We start from the raw sequence: 23,063 nt of genomic DNA, 5'->3' as shown, positions 1-23,063 counted from the left end.
TGTTTATTGACTGATAGCGTTTGAGCCACAAGGCAAGGCATTTGCAATATTTAGGTTTTGGAACCCAGCTCTGCCACTCACTAGCTGGGAAATCTACAAGTCACCTTAGTTGTCTGAATGACACTTCTCTCAACAATAAAATGGCCAGCAATGCTTACTTACTTCACAGAGCAGTAAGGTTAAATTAACCTAGCACATGCTTGATACAGACTAGGTGTGAAATTTCACTTTGATTCCTTTGGCTTTAAAGAATGCATAAATTAGTGTGGGTGGAGGCGGGAGAAGGGGGGGAATGCCAAGTCCCCCGTTTTGTTGTGCTGGGTAGACACAATATACCTCTTCCCCTTAAAGTGAAATAAGTCTTCAAATCCAATTAGGATCTACTCTGGAGTCTTAGAGGACCGTTATCTTGGTTTCCACATTATATGCACTGTACTGTTGTTGAAGCTGTGGGTATGTATTGGGTGCGTCGCTGTCGATGAATGCTTTAAAACAGCTGTGAATTAACTGTCACTTCTTTTTTTTTTTTGGCAAACTCACAAAATCCCAGAAGTCAGGGGTCTGTTGTTTGTTCATTCTGCCTCCTTCTGAGTCATTCAGGTACAGGGTGTGTCTGCCAATTGAAACTGCACAGCGGAGGAAGTTTTTGAGTTCACATCTGCCGGGATGGGAACGCAGTGCGACCAGGGACTGGGTGGAAACTTTTACAACAGTAATGCAAGGGCAGAAGCGTCCTGTCCTGAGCTTGTCACGCAGGCAGATCTGACCAAGGCCGCCTCTCAGCCTCACGTTCTTAAGTAGCACCTAAGCAAAAGAAAAGGGTGGGCAAAGTGCTAGTAATGAGATTTGAGGCCTCTGAGTCGACTCCCAAGCAGAATGTGAGAGAAGGGTGCCGGCTCCTGCTGGGCAGCTGCAGTTGCTCCGCAGCTCCTGGCCGAGAATCTTCCCCTTTGGAAATTCCTGAGCTGCCCAGGCGTTTTGAATCTCTCAGGACTCAGCAGCAGCCCACCCCCTCAACGACCTCTCCATTGGCCAGAATCTGGGACACACAGCCTGACTTTGTGCTCAGCTGAGGGAAACCCCTCGCCCAACACCAAAACCGGCGCCGGTTCATTTCTCTGTGCACTCTGGGAAAGCCACTGCCCCTCAGACCGCAGTTTCGAGTAGCACCAGGATCTGGGGTGGCGGGGGGAGTACAGGAACCTCCCGGTTCATTCTCCCTCCCGGGCTGCTTGTCTCCTCCGTACCTCTCGCAGCCCCTTCCCAGCCTCTCCTCCCCAGAGCGCCGCCGACACTCGCCGGGCCGCGGCTCAGGTTTTCTGCTGCTCGCGCGAAAGTGGCTCGGGGAGCTCCTGGCCACAAGCTCAGCACACCGATCCTCCTAGGGCTGCGGGGGGTGTGGGACCAGGGCGGTGCGCTACGAGACTCCGGGCCGTCCTCTGCCTCCTCAGACTTTTCGAGAGAAAAGTTTTCAAAGTCTCTCCACCTTTTTTTTTTTTTCAGGGGCTCGGGAGAATCCTCTCCACAGCCAGGGATCAGCGTCTATCTGGGCGAGGGCAGTGATTTATACAGTAGAATCCAGGGGTTACCGGGCTCCGCCCCTTCTCTCTCTCTCTTTTTTTCTTTCATTTGTTGTTTGGGGAGGAGGGGTTCTTTTTTTTTTTTTTTTTTTTTTTTGCTTCTGCCCCAGATCTTTCCTGGACAGTGCATCTCAGCAGTTCAGATCCGGGGGCCCCCAGCTGACAGAGGGCGTGGGGGGTTAAGGCATTAACCCCTCCCAGCCTCTTCCTGAAGAAACCACCCAGCCTTGGCGCGGCGCTGGGTGACTTCGCGTAGCAGGCAGGGAACTGGCCGCGGCGAGCGGGACTGGCCATTGGAGTGCTCCGCTGCGGAGGGAGGGGACCCCGACTCGAGTAAGTTTGCGAGAGCACTACGCAGTCAGTCGGGGGCAGCAGCAAGATGCGAAGCGAGCCGTACAGATCCCGGGCTCTCCGAACGCAACTTCGCCCTGCTTGAGCGAGGTAGGGGGCGGCGAATGGCGGGGGTCGCGGGCGCGGGGAGCCCGGTTGTGGTAGGGCTTAGGTGTCAGAAACGAATTTTTAAGTCGAACGAGGCAAACAAAAACTTTGAAAACATGCATCTCCGGGCGCTGAAAATTTGCATCTCTGGGCTACTAAGGAGCCCATCTCGATCAGATTGTTCTTGGGCACTTGTGATTTATGGAGTTCAGAAAAAAGGTTAATTCCCAACTGTGGAACCTACGGGTGTAGGGGCAGTGAAAATTGCAGTTGGTCGGAGGAATAGGAGGGAAGGCGTTAAATTTTGGAAATCCTATAGACAAAGAATATGGTGGGTGGTGTGGAGCGTGGGTAATGGCTTAAATTAGTACTGCCCAGGAGCAGGGTATAACATTAGTTGGGGGAAAATGCGGAACTTCTTGGCTTGAGCAGCCTCTGCTGTTCGCGGAGTTGCTGGGATTGTTCTCATCTCTATTACCTCATTTTATTGCATTGCTGCATTACCTTGAAATATTTAAGCAACTTAGAAGTAGACTTCTGCTGACCAGTGCCGTCTTAGAAAGTTTCTTTGTAACTTTCTAGTCCTAGGAGAGGAGTCAACGTGTTGGGGGACTGCAGTAAATAAAACTGCCCACGCAAATTTAGCAATGCACCAGGGAGCAGTTTAATGTGAGTTTCTGAAGAGTAGTTTTGCGATCGAAATTAGAAATGTGGTAGCATGTATTATGGCTGTCATGAGTAGTTTGATTTCTCTCTTTTGTGTATGTTTTGGCTAAACTAAACAAAGCAAAAAATATTTATGCAATCAACTAATGTACGAAACTTCTGGGATTTGCTGCAATCTGTTATGAATGGTTTTAACTGAATACCTTTAAATTTACTTGCCCTGGCTTGGGGTGGGGGGTGGTGGGGGGGCGCGGGGGGAGGCGGGTAGAATAAGAAGAAGAAAGAAAAGGCAGTCGCTTCACGGAGGCGCTAAGCTTTCCTGTTTACGGCAAGGCGGGGCGGGCCTGGCTGCCCACACCTCACTGCGCCCTCGGACCCTAAGCACACCTGCTCCTAGAGAGTTATTAATAGAGCCCCCAAATGGCTTACGCTTTCAAATGATTTTCCTGCAACTCTGATTTCTTGCATGGCAATTAGGAGGTGGTGCTAGTATCTTTGAACTGGGGGGCTGGGGGTGGGCATGGGGGACAGAGGTGTGTGTCTTCGCCCTCAGACTGGCAGTTGAGTCTTTTCCGAGGAGAGACGTGGGCTGGTATTGAGCGTGCAGCTGAGCTGGTGACTGCTTCAGAGAATCTCATGGCTGGAAATCCGGGGGTGAGGGGGTGTGGGGTGGTGAGAGGGCAGGAGTGGAGTTAAAATGGGGTGTAGTTCTCTAGGTTTCCCATTCCTCCCACTCCTTGTTTTCCTTTTCATCATCTTTTTTTTTTTTTTTGTCAACCCACAGCCAACATCGTAATTCCCATTTCCCTTTGAGTGAATGTGGCCATAGAGTTTCTCCCTCTCTTTTTCTTCCCCCTCTTCCTTTTTTGAAAAAAGAAAAAAAAAGGAAGAAAAAAAGATCATTTGATTTTTTAAAAAAAATCTCTCTCCCTGAGCTCTCCCCAAGTTTCTTTAAAACAAATCAACAACAACACAATTGGAGCAGTGCCTTAGCTAGAATGAATTATGCCAGTATGCTGTGGCTCTTTCCCTGACTCTCTCCTCTGACTTGTTTAAGGCTGCGGTTTCCGAGGCCCTCTCCAGCCAAGGAAAAGCTACACAAAAAGCCTGGATCACTCATCGAACCACCCCTGAAGCCAGTGAAGGCTCTCTTGCCTCGCCCTCTAGCGTTCGTCTGCAGTAGCGCCACCCCGGCTTCCTGGGGACACAGGGTTGGCACCATGGGGTCCACCAGCGTCCCGCTGGTCAAGGCCCACCGCAGCTCGGTCTCTGACTACGTCAACTATGATATCATCGTCCGGCATTACAACTACACGGGGAAGCTGAATATCAGCGCGGACAAGGAGAACAGCATTAAACTGACCTCGGTGGTGTTCATTCTCATCTGCTGCTTTATCATCCTGGAGAACATCTTTGTCTTGCTGACCATTTGGAAAACCAAGAAATTCCACCGACCCATGTACTATTTTATTGGCAATCTGGCCCTCTCAGACCTGTTGGCAGGAGTAGCCTACACAGCTAACCTGCTCTTGTCTGGGGCCACCACCTACAAACTCACTCCCGCCCAGTGGTTTCTGCGGGAAGGGAGTATGTTTGTGGCCCTGTCAGCCTCTGTGTTCAGTCTCCTCGCCATCGCCATTGAGCGCTATATCACAATGCTGAAAATGAAACTCCACAACGGGAGCAATAACTTCCGCCTCTTCCTGCTGATCAGCGCCTGCTGGGTCATCTCCCTCATCCTGGGTGGCCTGCCTATCATGGGCTGGAACTGCATCAGTGCGCTGTCCAGCTGCTCCACCGTGCTGCCGCTCTACCACAAGCACTATATCCTCTTCTGCACCACGGTCTTCACTCTGCTTCTGCTCTCCATCGTCATTCTGTACTGCAGAATCTACTCCTTGGTCAGGACTCGGAGCCGCCGCCTGACGTTCCGCAAGAACATTTCCAAGGCCAGCCGCAGCTCTGAGAAGTCGCTGGCGCTGCTCAAGACCGTAATTATCGTCCTGAGCGTCTTCATCGCCTGCTGGGCACCGCTCTTCATCCTGCTCCTGCTGGATGTGGGCTGCAAGGTGAAGACCTGTGACATCCTCTTCAGAGCGGAGTACTTCCTGGTGTTAGCTGTGCTCAACTCCGGCACCAACCCCATCATTTACACTCTGACCAACAAGGAGATGCGTCGGGCCTTCATCCGGATCATGTCCTGCTGCAAGTGCCCGAGCGGAGACTCTGCTGGCAAATTCAAGCGACCCATCATCGCCGGCATGGAATTCAGCCGCAGCAAATCGGACAATTCCTCCCACCCCCAGAAGGACGATGGGGACAACCCAGAGACCATTATGTCTTCTGGAAACGTCAACTCTTCTTCCTAGAACTGGAAGCTGTCCACCCACCGGAAGCGCTCTTTACTTGGTCGCTGGCCACCCCAGTGTTTGGAAAAAAATCTCTGGGCTTCGACTGCTGCCAGGGAGGAGCTGCTGCAAGCCAGAGGGAGGAAGGGGGAGAATACGAACAGCCTGGTGGTGTCGGGTGTTGGTGGGTAGAGTTAGTTCCTGTGAACAATGCACTGGGAAGGGTGGAGATCAGGTCCCGGCCTGGAATATATTTTCTACCCCCCTGGAGCTTTGATTTTGCACTGAGCCAAAGGTCTAGCATTGTCAAGCTCCTAAAGGGTTCATTTGGCCCCTCCTCAAAGACTAATGTCCCCATGTGAAAGCGTCTCTTTGTCTGGAGCTTTGAGGAGATGTTTTTCTTCACTTTAGTTTCAAACCCAAGTGAGTGTGTGCACTTCTGCTTCTTTAGGGATGCCCTGTACATCCCACACCCCACCCTCCCTTCCCTTCATACCCCTCCTCAAAGTTCTTTTACTTTATACTTTAACTACCTGAGAGTTATCAGAGCTGGGGTTGTGGAATGATCGATCATCTATAGCAAATAGGCTATGTTGAGTACGTAGGCTGTGGGAAGATGAAGATGGTTTGGAGGTGTAAAACAATGTCCTTCGCTGAGGCCAAAGTTTCCATGTAAGCGGGATCCGTTTTTTGGAATTTGGTTGAAGTCACTTTGATTTCTTTAAAAAACATCTTTTCAATGAAATGTGTTACCATTTCATATCCACTGAAACTGAAATCTGCATAAGGAAGCCCACTTTATCTAAATGATATTAGCCAGGATCCTTGGTGTCCTAGGAGAAACAGACAAGCAAAACAAAGTGAAAACCGAATGGATTAACTTTTGCAAACCAAGGGAGATTTCTTAGCAAATGAGTCTAACAAATATGACATCTGTCTTTGGCACTTTTGTTGATGTTTATTTCAGAATGTTGTGTGATTCATTTCAAGCAACAACATGGTTGTATTTTGTTGTGTTAAAAGTACTTTTCATGATTTTTGAATGTATTTGTTTCAGCAGAAGTCATTTTATTGGATTTTTCTAACCTGTGTTAACACCATTGAATGTGTATTTCTTAAGAAAATACCACCCTCTTGTGCCCTTAAAAGCATTACTTTAACTGGTAGGGAATGCCAGAAACTTTTCAGTCCAGCTGTTCATTAGATAGTAATTGAAGATATGTATAAATATTACAAAGAATAAAAATATATTACTGTCTCTTTAGTATGGTTTTCAGTGCAATTAAACCAAGAGATGTCTTGTTTTTTTTAAAAAGAATAGTATTTAATAGGTTTCTGACTTTTGTGGATCATTTTGCACATAGCTTTATCAACTTTTAAACATTAATAAACTGATTTTTTTAAAGATCCCTTTGTGAAGAGCATTCTTAAAAATAATTATTGAGTCATCTATTGGATTGTGTAGCTCTTTGGAATCAAAGTTAAGGACAAATTTCTATTATTCTTTAAAGGATTTTTACCTTAACTAGGGTGTGAAAAAAAATGTGGTTTGTTTAGAAACCACTCTATCTTTTTCAGGAAGAGAAACTTCAATAAGTTAACACTGAAGAGTAGTAAAGAATGAGATAAAAACCACCAACCTTCTGAATACCACATTGGCTAGTAAGTAGAATTGTTTGAGTTTTAAATTGCATTTAAGCCAAATAAATTAAATACAATAATTCTGTCATCAAATATGGGCTTTTAAAGAAATTATATACAAAAATGTGGTTGTAAATCTAGTTTAAATGATGAGACTCAATCATCATTGAAAACCCATCAAAAAAGCATACATTCTTGGCCTTTCACCAACATGTTGGGGAAGTGGGGATATGGATATGGGTATTAAATCATGTGTTTGTTTTTTTTTTTCAGGACACTGTCTTGGCTTCTCCCAGCCTATCTTCTGAACCACATAGAAGTATACAGTATCAGTGAAGCAGCTAGCTATAAAATGTGGGCTGAGTAGCATAACAGTTTCATCTGAAAACCTTCAATTCATAGTATCTGAAAGCATTAATATTCTCAGTCATTAATTTTTCCAACTACAAAATGAAGGCACTTTGCAAGCCTCACAGGCTTATTGTAATAGTTAATTCTTGTTTTTGATTATTGTCATCTTTTGGGGGATTAAAGTATTTTGGCATGTTTGGCTCTCTAATCTTTTTGCTACTTTCAGAATTTGTGCTTTCAAGTGTCATTGTATATGCACAGGACACAGTTGGGACATGAAGATAAACCTCACCTAATAGAGTAGATGTCATTTCTGGGTAAGGTTAACTGTGGGAAACAGAAATGTGTTCACTAAGGAAACCTTAGGTCACAACCTCCAGTTTCCTGAAGGAAATGCCAAAAATGCTCCAAAGACAAAAGGCTGGAAACAAACTGGAATGTCTCTCTCCATCTGTCTGCTAAGGCGGAAGGAATGATTTCATGTTACATTCACTTCCTAGACTTTCATTACAGAGTCAAGCATAATGGAAAAGTATGTCCATTTTGTGTTTCTGTGGAAGATAAAATGTTCATATTCTCAGACTTATCTTCATAAGCACAGTAGTGATTCATGATATGGGGAAAGATGGGATAAGGTGGCTGGCTTTGGGAGATGGGGAGCTCTTTGGTGACACTTTTCCCCCTGTGACCACATTATCCAGTGATTAGATGTACTTTCTTCCTGGAAACTCCAGACTGTGCATTTCATTCCAAGAAAGCTGGGTAGTCATGGACTGTGGTTTTCCTGGGCACATGTGTGGTAGAGCCCCAGATCAGACCAAGAAGCAAAGACTTAAGAAGAAGGAATCCTTGGTTGTCTCCCAACATGAATATCTGGTTTTAATTCAGTGTATTCTCAGAAGTAAGAATGAGAAAAAAATCTTAGTAATTATATGTTTGTACTAAAAAATACACATATAAGGCTTTGATTTTAAAATTGTAGTGTTTTTCAAGAGGAGTGAAACAGATCCTGGACAATACTTGACATATTCTTGTAAAAAGTTCAATTGACTCACAATAGTCAGGAAAGTTATGAAGTAACATCATATAATACTTTATCCCCAACAATATTAAATGTGATTACAATTTTACAGAATATTCAAATCAAAATGTTATATAAGACAAATTATTATTCTTGCTTTTACATCTCCTTAGAAGGAGAAACATTTAATTGTTTTAAAAATGTTCTATTTATTTTTTAGAAATGAGGTGTTGCCTTCTTGCCCAGGCTAGTATGCAGTGGCACAATCATAGCTCACTGCAGCCTTGAATTCTTGGGCTCAAGTGATCTTCCTGCCCCAAGCCTCCCAAGTAGCTGGGACCACAGGCACGTGCCACCATGCCTGGCTGATTTTTTTTTTTTAATATTTTGTAGAGACAGGATCTCAGTATGTTGCCCAGGCTGGTCTTTAATTCCTGGGCTCAAGTAATCCTCCCATAGATTTGTCTGTGTTTTCTCTAAATAGGTTATAAATACCTTGAGGGAGGAATCACAAATAACTAAAAGAAACTTTTGTAGAGACTATCAGAGTATTATTTCCTTGTGGACACAGTAAATGTATGATGATGAGAAATCATAATAAACTACAACATTTTCTCCAACCTTCCCTCCTGCTCTTTTGATGTGTACTTCACATGGTCCAAGAAAAGGGACTCAAAATACTTTTTAACATACACCATTGCCTTCACTGCAATACTAAGTGGAACTAGAGTTGTCTCTCAGAACATTCAAGCAAGCAAGGTTTACTTGAATAACTAAAGGCCTTATATGGATTATCTATAAAGAGGATTTTAAACCAGTGGTTTAAAAAGCTAGGAGAGATAGGAGGAAGAGCATAGTGAGGGGTTAGACCTGCATTTATTTCAGTCTTTCACAATCTTTGACAAGAACCAGGACCCAGAGTAGTTTGGGTTCATGTTGAAGATATCTCTCCTAATACATCCGATCTCTTGTTCCCTACACTTTCTTCTTGGATTCAGACTCTCAAGTAATTTCTGTTTTTCCCGTGCTCTCTTTTTTATCCCTTTGAGGACTAAAGGATTAAAAAATTAGACTTAGCTCTGGTTATAGTCATTAGCAAGAGCCAAGTGTGGACTGTGGACTTGAGTGAACAGGAATTGCTACATTTTATGTAATCCAACCTTGATATATGAAGTATCTTCATATATCCAACCAGAAGCTTCCATATCAGTAATGGATAAATACACCATGGTAAATTAATACAATGGAATATTATTCAGCAACAAAAAAGGACCTACTACTAATCTTGCAACCGTTTTCATGAATTTTAAACCTCTTATGCAACCACAAAAGAGAACATACGTCATGATTTCCTTTATGTAAAAGTTCCAGAATAGGCAAAACTAATATATGGAGGTATAAATCTGCACAGTGGTTGCCTGGGGTAAGAGGATAAACTGGAAAGGAACACGAGGGAAATTTCTAGGTTGTTAGCAAAGCTCTTTATCTTAATTTTTAGGACCTTGTTCACTCAGATGTGTATATTTGTCTAAACTTATGTAATCATATTCTTAAGACCAGTGAAATTTAAAAATATCAATATGCTAGACTTTCACTTCTGAGTATAAGGACTATATGAGACTTTCTCTGTGAAATTGTGGGAAGGTTCCATGAAGTTCAGTAGAAAGTGGCAGCCGTGCACAGTGGCTCACGCCTGTAGTCCCAGCACTTTGGGAGGCCGAAGCAGGAGGATAGCTTTGAGCTCAGGAGTTCAAGATCAGCCTGGGCAACATGGCAACACCCGTTTCTACAAAAAATACAAAAAAAAATTAGCTGAGCATGATGGCTCACACCTGTAGTCCCAGCTATTTGGATGGCTGAGTCTGGAGAATCACTTGAGTCCAGGAAGTGGAGGTTGCAGTGAGCCGAGATCCGGCCACTGCATTCCAACTCCAGCCTGGGTGACAGAGTGAGATCCTGTCTCAATAAAAAAAAAAAAAAGAAAAAAAAAAGAAAGAATGTGGAAAAGATTCCAAAGTGTTTCATAAAAGGGAAATACGCTTTTTAAGTATTATCCCATGACCCAGAAATAAAACTTAAGAATGCTAAATAATTGTGACATGATGATACTCTTTGCTTCCATAGGATGAGAATTTGGCTTAGTATTGGTATTTGTAATCCCTGAAGAATTTCTGTGTCTTGAAAGAGTCTAGAGATGTAATGAAACTGTCACAATAAAAGTTTATTGACATTTGGATTTCAGTTTTAGGAATATATGATGGGTTGTAAATAGCCTTATGAAGAATGGACCTTGTATACATTGCAAGGATATGTAAACATATTAGTATTGAAGACATACAAATTGGAGTGTGCCAATTTCTTATCATGGCCACCTGACCAAACCTATAAAAGGCATTCATTCAGATAATAACACTCGCCCTGGGTATAAGCACTGCATTGTTAGAAGAGATAGCAGAGCACAAAGGATATGGAAGACAAGCTTATGTTCCTGTGGATCTATTTTTTAATAATTTCAGCTTTTATATTAGATTCAAGGGGAACATGTGCAGGTTTGTTACATTGGCATATTGCTGTGATGTTGAGGTTTGGGGTGTGAATGATCCCATCACTGTGGTAGTGAGCATAGTACCCAACAACTAGTTTATTAGCCATTGTCCCCCTCCCTCTCTCTCCCTTCTAGTAGACACCGGTGTCTATTGTTCCCTTATTTATTTATTTTGGAGGGTCTCACTCTGTTGCCCATGCTGGAGGGGAGTGGTGTGACCATAGCTCACTGCAACCTGGAACTTCTAGGCTCAAGCAATCCTCCCATCTCAGCTTCCAGAGTAGCTGGGACTATAGGTGTGTGCCACCACACCTGGCTAATTATTTATTTTTGTAGAGACAGGGTCTCACTTTATTGCCTAGGTTGTTCCCACACTCCTTACCTCAAGCAATCCTTCCACCTTGGTTATCCAAAGTGCTAGAATTACAGGCGTGAGCCATCATGACCAGCCTGTTTCCATCTCTATGTCCACGTGTACCCATCCTGTGAGTTTTATAAGCTTGCAGCCAGACACATTGTTACCTGCATCCCCCTGTCTGAGGGGTCTTTCTTTCAGCCAGCTCTGGGAGTAACTGGACAGAGAAGAAATGCCTCAGGTGCTGCACTGCTCCTTGGACAGACTGATTAGATACAAAGCAGAAATAGAAACAGGAAAGAGGGGGCATGGTTACCTCAGCTAACAAGGAGCAGGGAGACGTAGGAAATTGTTTATCCATTTCCCCAGAGCTCTACTACTATTATTACTCCACTTTTCTGCTGCTTTGTTGATACCAGGGCAGAAAGAAAAACCTTGGAAAAAGTTACTGGTGTGGGTCATGCTTCCTACTCCCATTCCTCTTCATAGGTCGGCAAACTCACCCACTCATCCATTCAACAAGAATGCTTGCCCTGTGCTCTGTGCTGTGGATCTAGGGGCAAATATAAACAGAGGTTCTGCCTTCCTAGAGCTCACAGGATTCATTCCTTCAGCTCTGGCACTCCTGTGGCTCCCTCCCTTTGGGGTCCAGGGACCTTGATATGGCAAGACAAAATTCTTTCTTTTTTTTCCTTTTTTGAGACGGAGTCTCACTCTGTCGCTCAGGCTGGAGTGCAGTGATGCGATCTCGGCTCACTGCAACTTCTGCCTCTCAGGTTCAAGCGATTTTCCTGCCTCAGCCTCATGAGTAGCTGAGATTACAGGCGTGTGCCACTACGCCAGGCTAATTTTTCTGTTTTTAGTAGAGACGGGGTTTCACCACGTTGGCCAGGCTGGTCTCGAACTCCTGGGCTCAAGCGACCCACCTGCCTCGGCCTCTCAAAGTGCTGGGATTATAGACGTGCATCACGGCACCCAGCCAAGAAACAATTCTTTTTTTCCCATGAGTTTGTTCATTGTTGTACACTTCCTCTAATATATTGAGTTCTTTAGCAGTCTAAAATAATTTCATTTAACAAATACAATTAATATTGGCAGCTTTTCATCATTGGCTTTTATTTAATTTATATCTCTAAATTACTTAAAATTAAATAATGAAGAATAAACTCATATTTGGAACGGAGAGAAGTTCCTTATGTTATTGGGTGGTGTTGTAAATATCAGTATTTGTATTCTATTTTTCAGCATCTAGTCCCCATGTGATCAAGAAGCAACTCTGTAAAATAAAAGCATTCAACATTGTCTTCAGTTTCTATCTCTCCTTAGTTTGTGTTTTTCTTCCTAGATCCCTATTGTGAACTGTGCTAGGTGGAGCTGCTTGGTTTATAATGTGCAGATGAAGTGTACGTTTGAATAAGTCATAGGTGGTGTCCTTATTCAACTTGGATGAAAAGGAAAGGAGAGAAAAATTCACAACTCAAGAGGATAAGCAGACTTATCTACTAGTGAGCCATTGCAAGTCATGTAGAGGACTTGAGAGAGCAGCCTAGGTAGGTCGTTTGTGTGCTGTATGTTCAGTGATTGCTTGAGGTCAGGGAGCTGGGGATAACTCCTTGTGCAGCCCAAGAACTCTGCACTCATCTTATACACCAGCTCTACTGAATCCAAGTTGACCTGCTCACATTTGTGTGCCATTTCTATCAGGAAGTCTCTTGAGAATGCCAATAGCTCAGATACCTGCTCGCCATTAACAGATCTACCCCTCAAAGCATAATGTCTGCTGGTGGGAGGATGAGTAGCTTCAATGTTTTGTACAAAGGAGAGTATATTTATTTCTAATTTCAGAGTTTCTCTTGCTCCTGTCTAGACACTTCAGAGAAAAACAAATTCAGGTCACCAGTAAAGTTATGTTCTATAATAAGAGAAGACTTGTGCTAAATCACTTGTAAAGACATTAACTATCATCTGCCTGAAAAGTCTTCTCTCACCAAGCTTCTGCAGATCTTTTGAGGTACCAGAAATAGTGGTTAGTTCTCACATGCTGTTCTGCTTCAGCGAGCTTCATGTGGCCACCTGCAGAAATAGTTCTTGGTTTCTCTTCCTTGTCTAGATGCTGGTCAAGGCAGCGTTTAGAAAAACACAGATTTTCATATTCCCATTCACACGTGCAAAGTGAATTAGGGTACCAAAGAATTACCTAGATTATTCAATCTGTAAAATGCTTTGCCTCAATTGACTGAATATTTTATATCAACACTTTTTCCAGCTACATATTTATACTATAATAGGAACCTATTTTTACTATATATACTATTTATACTATAATAGTAGGAGTTGCAGAATCATAAGAAATTTAGGGCCGGGTGCAGTGGCTCACACCTGTAATCCCAGCACTTTGGGAGGCCGAGGTGAGCAGATCACGAGGTCAGCAGTTCCAGACTAGCCTGACCAACTTGGTGAAAACTCATCTTTACTAAAAATACAAAAATTAGCCAGGGGTGGTGGTATGTGCCTGAAATCCCAGCTACTTGGGAGGCTGAGGCAAGAGAATCACTTGAACCCGGGAGGTGGAGGTTGCAGTGAGCCGAGATTGTGCCACTGCACGCCAGCCTGGGCGACAGAGCAAGACACCATCTCAAAAAAAAAAAAAAAAAAAGAAAGAAATTTAGAAGACACAACCACAAGAGCTTTCTTTCATGTATTTATTAAGGAGACAGGGTCTTGCTCTGTCACCCAGTCTGGAGTACAGCGTCGTGATCCTAGCTCACTGCAGCCTCAAACTAAGCGATCCTCTGGCCTCAGTCTCCTGTGTAGCTGGGACTACAAGGTGCATGCCATGTTGGCTACTTTTTTTTTTTTTTTTTTTCAGTAGAGATGGTTTTGGGGACAGGGGTCTCACCTTGTTGTCCAGACCAGTCTTGAACTGCTGGCTTCAAGCAATCCTCCTGCCTTGCCGCCTAAAATGCTGGGATTACAGGCATGAGCCACTGTGCCCAGCCTTGGACCTTCTAATTGTAAAGAAGCAAAAAGGCCCATATAATATACATAATATACACCATAATATATACATAATATACATCATCTCACTTTATATATCCACTGTATTAATTTTTCTGTTAAAAAAACTATGCTCGTTTAGTGTTTTATGTTGTTTTTTCAAAAAATAGTGATTTTGAATTGTGGGCCTAATTAGCGAAAATTGAAATGTGTTAAAATAATATAAACATCTGTAAGAGATTTTGTATCAAATGGAGTCTGCTCTCAGTTCTTTTTTTTTTTAACTTTTATTATTTTATTTTTAATACAGACAGGGTCTCACTATGTTTTTCAGGCTGGTCTCGAACTCCTGAGCTCAAGCAATACTCCTGCCTAGGCATCCCAAGTGCTAGGATTACAGGCATGAGCCACCATGCCCAGCCTCTACTCTCAGTTCATTTTCTAAGAAATTTGATGCAAGCCAGTATTGTTGCTGAACTTCATACCAGCGTGAAGAATATCTGGATTGCAGTGTTCTTTCCTTAAAGGGGTACTGTAGGCACAAGAGTTGTGCCGAGATTTATGTGGTCTTCAGAGATGTAGAAGCGTTTGATTCCTAGAATTATTTGGCATCTTTCTACACTCATCTGGGTTTTCTCTTAGATTTATAAAAAGGCCAGTGTTGGGCATTCTGACAAAGTCTAGGTTAAACGCTAATCAAGGCACTAGAGTATATATTTGAAGTTTGTGTGTTAACACCTATGTGTTCGGGGCAACAAACTACTAGTGTCACTAGTTAGCTGCCAGTAGTTAGCTGCTCTGAACACTTAGGATACCTAAATATACATTGGATTTTTCCCTAGGGAAAAAAAATCAATCTTTTGTTTGTCTTCTCCAAAAAGGAATCAATTAATGAACTAGTTCTGCCCCCAAAGTAACAGTTTAGAATAAATGTATTAACTCAATGCAATGTTCAACATTGTTTGAAAAATCTGAAGTATTTTTATAATTTTATTTTTTTCTTTTCCTTTTTTACCTTTCACACACTTGAATCTAAACATTTTTACTTGAAGAATGGACAGTTATTTTCTTTGTGTTTTAAAATACAACATGTACCAGGAAAGGGAGATGGAAGTAAAAATAAATAAATAAAATACAACACGCTCTTCAGATAGGTGGCTTTTGGAAAGCAATCTATGATTTTCTAATTCTCTAGGGCTCAGAGTCTCTTGTAAAATACAGTTCTTTCTATATAATTTTTGCTAATGGATAGAAAAACTTGTGGGGTATTTGGAGGAATTAAATAAACATTGAAGATATAAAAGCACACAAGGGATGACTTTTATTGTAAAGTCATGCTGTCATCAAATGGTGTGATTTCTTCCCTGGTGAGGGCAGTTTTCAGTCTACCACACCTGCCTCTGGTCATGTCACGGTTGAGTTCTGGCACTGCCAGCTGATGTTACCAGTGGTTTGCTGAATTTTGACTTATATGGAATTAAATGTCTGTGTTACCATAGTAAGTTCACATTAGTCTTTGCATTTCATTATCAAGAATGCACTGGTAACTGGCAGGAAACTTCTATTTGAAGCATAGTAATCGGGACATTTTCTTATTGTTAAAGTACTTTTACTTCTTCCCTACTTTCATTTAAATCTATCTAAAGGTAAAAAGAGGATTTTGTCTTCCATACAAAAGAAGTTTTAGACATTGGGGCTTACTATAGTTTCTCTGTGTTATAAACGATCTCCATTCTTTATGTCACTCCATGAATTTTTATTTAATTTGGAGGAAATCCATAGTATTCACTCTATATCAGAGGCTGTGACATCCTGGCTAAAGCTATTGAAGTTGGCAGCATCATTTCCTCTTCCCGAATTCCTTTTTTGGTTAAGTTTAAGGAGGAGCACAAATTGAGGGTGCAACTTTGTTTCCCGTAGTTTTGAACTGGCAGGGTGTCCCTGGGATTTGTGGCTGCCTACTTGAACAATCCCTTAGGACAAACACCATTCACATTTCATGGCTCACTAGGAATCATTAACAGCTCAGTGCAGAGTTTTGCTTTTCACTTAACTTGTAAGAGAATGAAGAGGCCCTGCCAAGGTTCAGAAAAGGATAACAAAGCATAAGCCCCTTAATGGGATGAACTAACATAAAAGTCTAAGTATCTGGAGCTCTTTCCCACAAGTAGGACCTGACTCAGGGACTGGCATTCAGGCTGACAACCACCATATACAAGAAACTGTAATAGAAACGAAAGTAATTTCCCTAAAATGAGCCAAGTTATGGGCCTTGGGAAAATAAAGATCTATCTGTTAGCTTTGCTAAGATCAGGATCTTTGATTTACAGTGCTTTCCATGAAACGGTATATTTTTATTGAAGAGAATCATAGGATCTAGAAAGCATTGACTTTAAGTGAAGCACTATTTGAATTCAGCTTTAAGTAGACTGAAATAGCTCTTTATATGATTGAAATGTCTCCATATAATTGTTCTTTAATTAACATATCTCATAAAATGGCATTTTATATACCATGCATGGCAAAGCAGTTGAAAAGCAATTGTAATATTAAAACAGAACTTCTGGCCTGGCCCTGATCTCTTTGTTAGAGTGTTGTAATGATCTTCAGCCTGTTTGCCACAGCACTGAGCTAGCCAGTGTACCTCTATCATTTGGTTTTCAGGAGTCCCTAGGATAGATCTCAGCTTCAAGACTAGGTGGGGGTAGCCACTTAAATCCTGAGGCCATTGCATCATCTAGGCAGTTGAGGAGACTTGAGAAGCTTTCCTGGTATACTCAGATGTAGTTTTTCTTGTCTGCTTAGATATTCAGATATTCTGAATCAGTGATTGCTCTCAAATACCTGCAGGAACCAGGCAGAGGACTTACTGGAGTGAAGTGGCCTGGGGAGAAACTGATGAGCCTGAGAGTGAATGTCCATCTCAGTGGAGAAGTCTTTATCCCACTCCAGCTCTTTGTTGCTAGCTGAGATGTTGGCCCAGTGTTGTCAGTGTTCCAAAGCGTGCGGAACATATGAGCTTTGATGTATAATCTCCCAATTTTTAAATGATGCTAATTTGATTAAAAACAATTCCTATACAGGCAAAATATAACACAATGGTATCCGCACATGACCCCAGGGCTCCTCTTTGGCATCTAATATAAATTAAAACAACTGAGCTCTCAGAGCTGAGCTATTCACCTGAAGGTCCACTATGGGTGCTAAGTCAATTCCCCACTGGAACAGTTTCTGTCTGGTGGCCTGGAGTGTGACAAGCATGGGTGGAGTTGGGGAACAGGCTAGCTCAGGTTTTAGGACTATGGGGAGATGTCTTAGTTGGCATATCTGATCATCTGCGGCTACTTCATATCTGGCTGAAACATCTTCAGCTCCTGATTTCCATTGTATGGTGAATGGAATGTATGGTGATGGGCACAGAAACAGTGGCATCTCAACCTTCCTTTTTTTGTTTTTGAGACGGAGTCTGGCTCTGTCACCCAGGCTGGAGTGCAGTGGCGCTATCTCGGCTTACTGCAAGCTCCGCCTCCCGGGTTCACGCCGTTCTCCTGCCTCAGCCTCCCGAGTAGCTGGGACTACAGGCGCCCGCCACCACACCTGGCTAATTTTTTCGTATTTTTAGTAGAGACGGGGTTTCACCGTGTTAGCCAGAATGGTCTCCATCTCCTGACCTCGTGATCCACCCGCCTTGGCCTCCCAACATTTCAACCTTTCTAAAAGGTGACATCTTGTACACTGTAGTAGCATAATGGGAAATTCAGACAGGCACATCATATGCTACATACCAGACCCTTTCCAAATGCTGGTTCCATCTTCATCTTCCCATTCTAAAATTTCTTCAAAAATTAAAAGCTTCAGGTGGGTGCAGTGGCATGTGCTTGTAATCCTGGTTAATCTAGAGGATCACTTGAGGCCAGGAGTTTGAGAGTTTGGTAGAGACCTTGTCTCTACCAAAAAAAAAAAAAACAAAAAATTAGCCAGGCGTGGTAGTTCCAGCTACTCAGGAGGCCAAAGCGGGAAGATTCATTTGAGCCCAGAAGTTTGAGACTTCAGTGAGCTATGACTGAGCCACTGCACTCTAGCCTGAGCAACAGAGCAAGAGCCTGTCTTGAAAAAAAAAAAAAAGCTTAGATGACATAGTGAGACCCCCCCACCCAGCGGGGTATCTATTTAATGTATATATATATGTACATATATATATATATAAGCTTATATATATAAAAAGCTTATATATAAAAGCTTATATATAAATATATAAATATATTTATTTCTATTTATATATAAAAATATATTTATATATATTTATATATATAAATATATTTATATATATTTATATAATATTTATTTATGAAAGAAATAAATATATAATAAATAATAAATATATATAATATATTTATTGTATTATTTATATAAATTTATTAATATAATATATAATAAAATAATAAATAATTCTATAAATAAATATATAAATATTTATTTATATTATATATTATATATAAAAAATATATATTTATATTAAAAATAAAAAAAATTATACATAAAAAATTTATATATTTATATATTAAAAAATATATATTTATATATTCATATATAAAAATAAAAATTATATAAATAAATATATAAATATTTATTTATATTATATAATATTATATATTATATAAATATATATTTATATATAAAAATATATATTTATATATTTATATATTTATAAATATATATATTTTTATATATAAATATTTATATATAAATATATATATAAATATTTATATATAATATATTATATATAAATATTTATATATAAATATATAAATATTTATATATAATATATTATATATAAATATTTATATATTTATATATTTTATATATAAATATTTATATATAAATATATATATATATATAAATATATATATTTATATATTTTATATATAAATATTTATATATAAATATATATATTTATATATAAATATTTATATATTTTATATATATATATTTATATATAAATATATATTTATTTATATATATAAATATATATAAAAATATATATTTATAAATATAAATATATATAAAAATATATATTTATAAATATAAATATATATAAAAATATATATTTATAAATATAAATATATATAAAAATATATATTTATAAATATAAATATATATAAAAATATATATATAAATATAAATATATATAAAAATATATATTTATAAATATAAATATATATAAAAATATATATTTATAAATATAAATATATATAAAAATATATATATAAATATATATATAAAAAAGCTTATATATATATAAAAGATTATATATATATATAAAAGCTTATAAATGTATTGGCAAGTCTGACTTTCGTCCTTTTCAATTAGCTATACACAACAATACTGTGAAGTGTGTATTACTATCAGTGCCCAGAGGATGCAGCGCATCTGAGGCAAATGGGAGGTTAACGAATTCCCCACATAACGAGTCACCAGTGAAGCTGGCTTTGCCTTTCCATTACACAGTAAAGCCTGGAAAACTTCCTCAGGCTTCCCCAGATTTATGATCATAGACTCACTGAGTTGGAAGGAACCTTAGAGATTAACCTGCCCAACTGTCTCATTTCAGAGATAAGTGACTCGCTCTTGACTCCTACTCGTTTCTCTTGTCCTTGTCTAGTTTGAAATCATAGTTGTGCTAGTAAGGCAATGTTGAAAAGTGAAAGGTTTGTGTTGCTGGTTTTATTGTATTCTTACGTCTCCAGATTTATTTCTCCTAGATCCAGCCAGATTGTCTTTTGACCCTTAGGCTACTGGCCCTTGCTAACTTTTATAAACTGAGATAAATGGAATGCAAGTCTTTGAAATTACAATGATTTTGCTTCTGCAGCAGTGTGAATGTCTGTTGAATTTAGGGGGAGTGGCAGATCCAAGCAGAAGGGCGTAGCAAATGTTAATGAAAATGGTGGTGTTTGACCAAATACAACCCACCAGAGGATAAAATCACAGGCTATAATTTCAGTAGACGGTGGAGTTTTGTGTGGTCGGTAACGTCACTGGAAACCCAAGAAAGAACTTATTTTTGTGCAATTTGGCCCATGTTGTTGTTTATTTTGATTACACCAAGCTCAAGGGGTCTTTTGACATTAAAAATGCTTATTTCAGCTAAAGTCCAGATTAGGGTTACGATTTCCCTTTTAAAAATTTCTTTTCCTTTTTCTGGGATTGCACTGTGGTCTCCTACACACTTCTTTCTACTTTCCTGTGATTTCTTTCTAGCCAGAAAATTATTAGCTTTTCAACATAGATATATAACAAATGCTGTAATATCAGTGCTACCTTCGTGGTGTGATGAACAAGAAGAATCATGGAGTTTTTTACTGTTGTTGTTGTTGTTGTTGTTGTTTTTGAGACAGGGTCTGGCTCTGTCACCCAGGCTGGAGTGCAGTAGTGTGATCTTGGCTCACTGCAACTCTGCCTCCTGGGCTGAAGCGATCTTCCCATCTCAGTCTCCCAGGTAGCTGGGGCTTAGTGGGCACCACCATGCCCGGCTAATTTTTTTTTTTTTTGTAGCGATGTGGTCTTGCCATGTTGTCCATGCTGGTCTTGAAATTTTGAGCTCAAATGATCTGCCTGTCTCCCAAAGTGCTAGGATTACAAGTGTGAGCCACAGCACCCAGCCAGGAAGAATCGTTTTTGCAGTGGGACTCTGGTCACCCAACGAACATCAGGATCTTTCTTGTAATATAAAGCAGAATGGAGAAATATCAATGGAATTTCTAGTATATGAAGATTTTTCCCCGCATACGAGGAAATATATTAAGTCAGAGTAGTCAGTTTGGCCTGTGTTTGAGTTCTGTCTCTACCGCACACTAGGTATGTGGCCCTGGAGAAGTTATTCAACCTAGCTGAAATGCAGTTCATTTCTTTGTAAAATAGTGATAGGCTGGCGTGGTGGCTCACACCTGTAATCCTAGCACTTTGGGAGGCCGAGGCGGGCAGATCCCTTAAGGTCAGGAGTTCGAGACCAGCCTGGCCAACATGGCGAAACTCTGTCTCTACTAAAAATACAAAAAATTAGTCGGGTGTGGTGGCATATGCCTGTAATCCCAGCTATTTGGGAGGCTGAGGCAGAAGAATAGCTTGAACCTGGGAGGCAGAGGTTGCAGTGAGCCATGATCACGCCACTGCACTCCAGCCTGGGTGATAGAGTGAGACTCAGTCTCAAAAAAAAAAAAAAAAAAAAGGAATCGCTGATCTGCCAGCTCCTGCTCCTGACTCACCACTGTTCGCTCTTGTGAGGAACAGTCGGTCAGGAAGCCGCGCAGCAGCCATGGCTTTTAAGAATACCGGGCACTTTGGGAGGCCGAGGTGGACAGATCACAAGGTCAGGAGATCGAGACCATCCTGGCTAACACGGTGAAAGCCCGTCTCTACTAAAAAAAAAAAAAAAAAAAAAAAAAAAAAAAAAAAAAATTAGCCGGGCATGGTGTGGCAGGTGCTTGTAGTCCCAGCTACGCAGGAGGCTGAGGCAGGAGAATGGCGTGAACCCGGGGGGCGGAGCTCGCAGTGAGCCGAGATCACGCCACTGCATTCCAGCCTGGCGGACAGAGCGAGACTCCATCTCAAAAAAAAAAAAAAAAAAAAAAAAAGAATTCCGGAAACACACCCGTGGAGCCAGAGGTGGCAATTCACCAAATTCGAATCACTGTAACAAGCCGCAAAGTAAAATCCCTGGAGAAGGTGTGTGCTGACTTGATCAGAGGAGCAAAGGAAAAGAATCTCAAAGTGAAAGGACCAGTTCGAATGCCTACCAAGACTTTGAGAATCACTACAAGAAAAACTCCTTGTGAATGTTCTAAGACATGGGATTGTTTCGGGATGAGAATCCACAAGCGACTCATTGACTGGCACAGTCCTTCTGAGATTGTTAAGCAGGTTACTTCCATCAGTATTGAGCCAGGAGTTGAGGTGGAAGGCACCATTGCAGATGCTTAAGTAAGCCATTTTAATAAATTGATTACAAGTTGTTAAAAAAATAAAATAATGATAATAATACTAACTTCAAAGACTGTTGTGTGATTTAAATAGGATTATATTTGGCCAGGTGCAGTGGCTCATGCCTGTAATCCCAGCACTTTGGGAGGCCTAGGCAGGCGACTCATGAGGTCAGGAGATCAAGACCATCCTGGCTAACACGGTGAAACCCCATCTCTACTAAAAAAAACACAAAAAATTAGCCGGGTATGGTGGCATGCACCTGTAGTCCCAGCTACTTGGGAGGCTGAGGCAGGACAATTGCTTGAACCTGGGAGGTGGAGGTTGCAGTTTGCTGAGATCGTGCCACTGCACTCCAGCCTGGGTGACAGAGTGAGACTCTGTCTCAATAAATAAATAAATAGAATTATATTTTTTAACGTCTGGCCCAAGATAGATGATAGTCAACAAATGTTCATTTACTCATTCATTTAACGCATATTTATGGAGCATCTACTATGCTCCATGTACTGCCATTAGAGCAGTGAACAAAATAGACAAAACCCTTGCCACGGTCAGTTCCCTCTCTTCTTTTTCCTACTTTACACTGACCCTCCCCACTAAAGCCAGGCCTCATTAGATGAATATTCCTGCTTTTTCAAAGAATTCATTCCGTTGGAAGTTCTGCTAGTCAACAACTATGTTTTGTGCTCAGATTCTTTTTTTGCATGAGATCAAAAAAAGAATGTATGATGAAATTGCAAAATTTGACCTACATTGCAACTTGGATGTGCAGAAAATTGAATTTATTTAGTCTATCCTATTCCGTCTTCCCTCACAGACATTTACGTTCTAGTTAGAAGGGGGAATAACGTTAACTAAATGACTGGTTTAAAATGTAGTCCCAGTCAGTAATTTAATCCATTTGAATGCTTGTTCTGCCTCCTTTGGATAAAAATGGTGAGGCTAAAACCAAACAATACAAAAACGAAAAAAAGCTGAGGCTAGGTCAGGCATGGTGGCTCATGCCTGAAATCCCAGCACTCTGGGAGGCCAAGATGGGCAGATGGCTTGAGCTCAGGAATTGGAGACCAGCCTGGGCAGCATGGCAAAATGCCATCACTACAAAAAACACAAAAATTAGCTGGGAGTGGTGGTGTGA

The 23,063-nt window shown here is 40.9% G+C and overlaps 2 protein-coding genes across 3 annotated transcripts; both read left to right on the top strand.

The window, feature by feature from the left end:
- The first annotated feature begins 799 nt into the window (after window positions 1–799).
- Window positions 800–6,439, top strand: S1PR1 (sphingosine-1-phosphate receptor 1). Of its 2 annotated transcripts, none has more exons than XM_034932152.3 (2): window positions 800–1,913; window positions 3,742–6,439. In XM_034932152.3, exon 2 carries the CDS (start codon window positions 3,905–3,907, stop codon window positions 5,051–5,053), a length of 1,149 nt encoding a protein of 382 aa, XP_034788043.1. In that variant the 5' UTR covers window positions 800–1,913; window positions 3,742–3,904; the 3' UTR covers window positions 5,054–6,439. The 2 variants fall into 2 exon arrangements, with proteins under 2 accessions (XP_034788043.1, XP_003808536.1); XM_003808488.5 differs by having other exon boundaries at window positions 800–2,021.
- Window positions 6,440–7,792: 1,353 nt separating this feature from the next.
- LOC106635047 (small ribosomal subunit protein uS10-like) lies at window positions 7,793–21,941 on the top strand. The gene is made up of 2 exons (XM_063605456.1): window positions 7,793–7,925; window positions 21,474–21,941. The coding sequence occupies exons 1-2, from the start codon at window positions 7,793–7,795 to the stop codon at window positions 21,920–21,922; spliced, it is 582 nt and encodes a 193-aa protein (XP_063461526.1). The 3' UTR covers window positions 21,923–21,941.
- Window positions 21,942–23,063: the final 1,122 nt, after the last annotated feature.

Source organism: Pan paniscus, chromosome 1 (genome assembly GCF_029289425.2).
Source record: "Pan paniscus chromosome 1, NHGRI_mPanPan1-v2.0_pri, whole genome shotgun sequence".
NCBI classification, from domain to species: Eukaryota; Metazoa; Chordata; class Mammalia; order Primates; family Hominidae; genus Pan; species Pan paniscus.
Note: the sequence above shows the minus strand (reverse complement) of the source record. Positions and strands in the feature narration are given on the sequence as shown.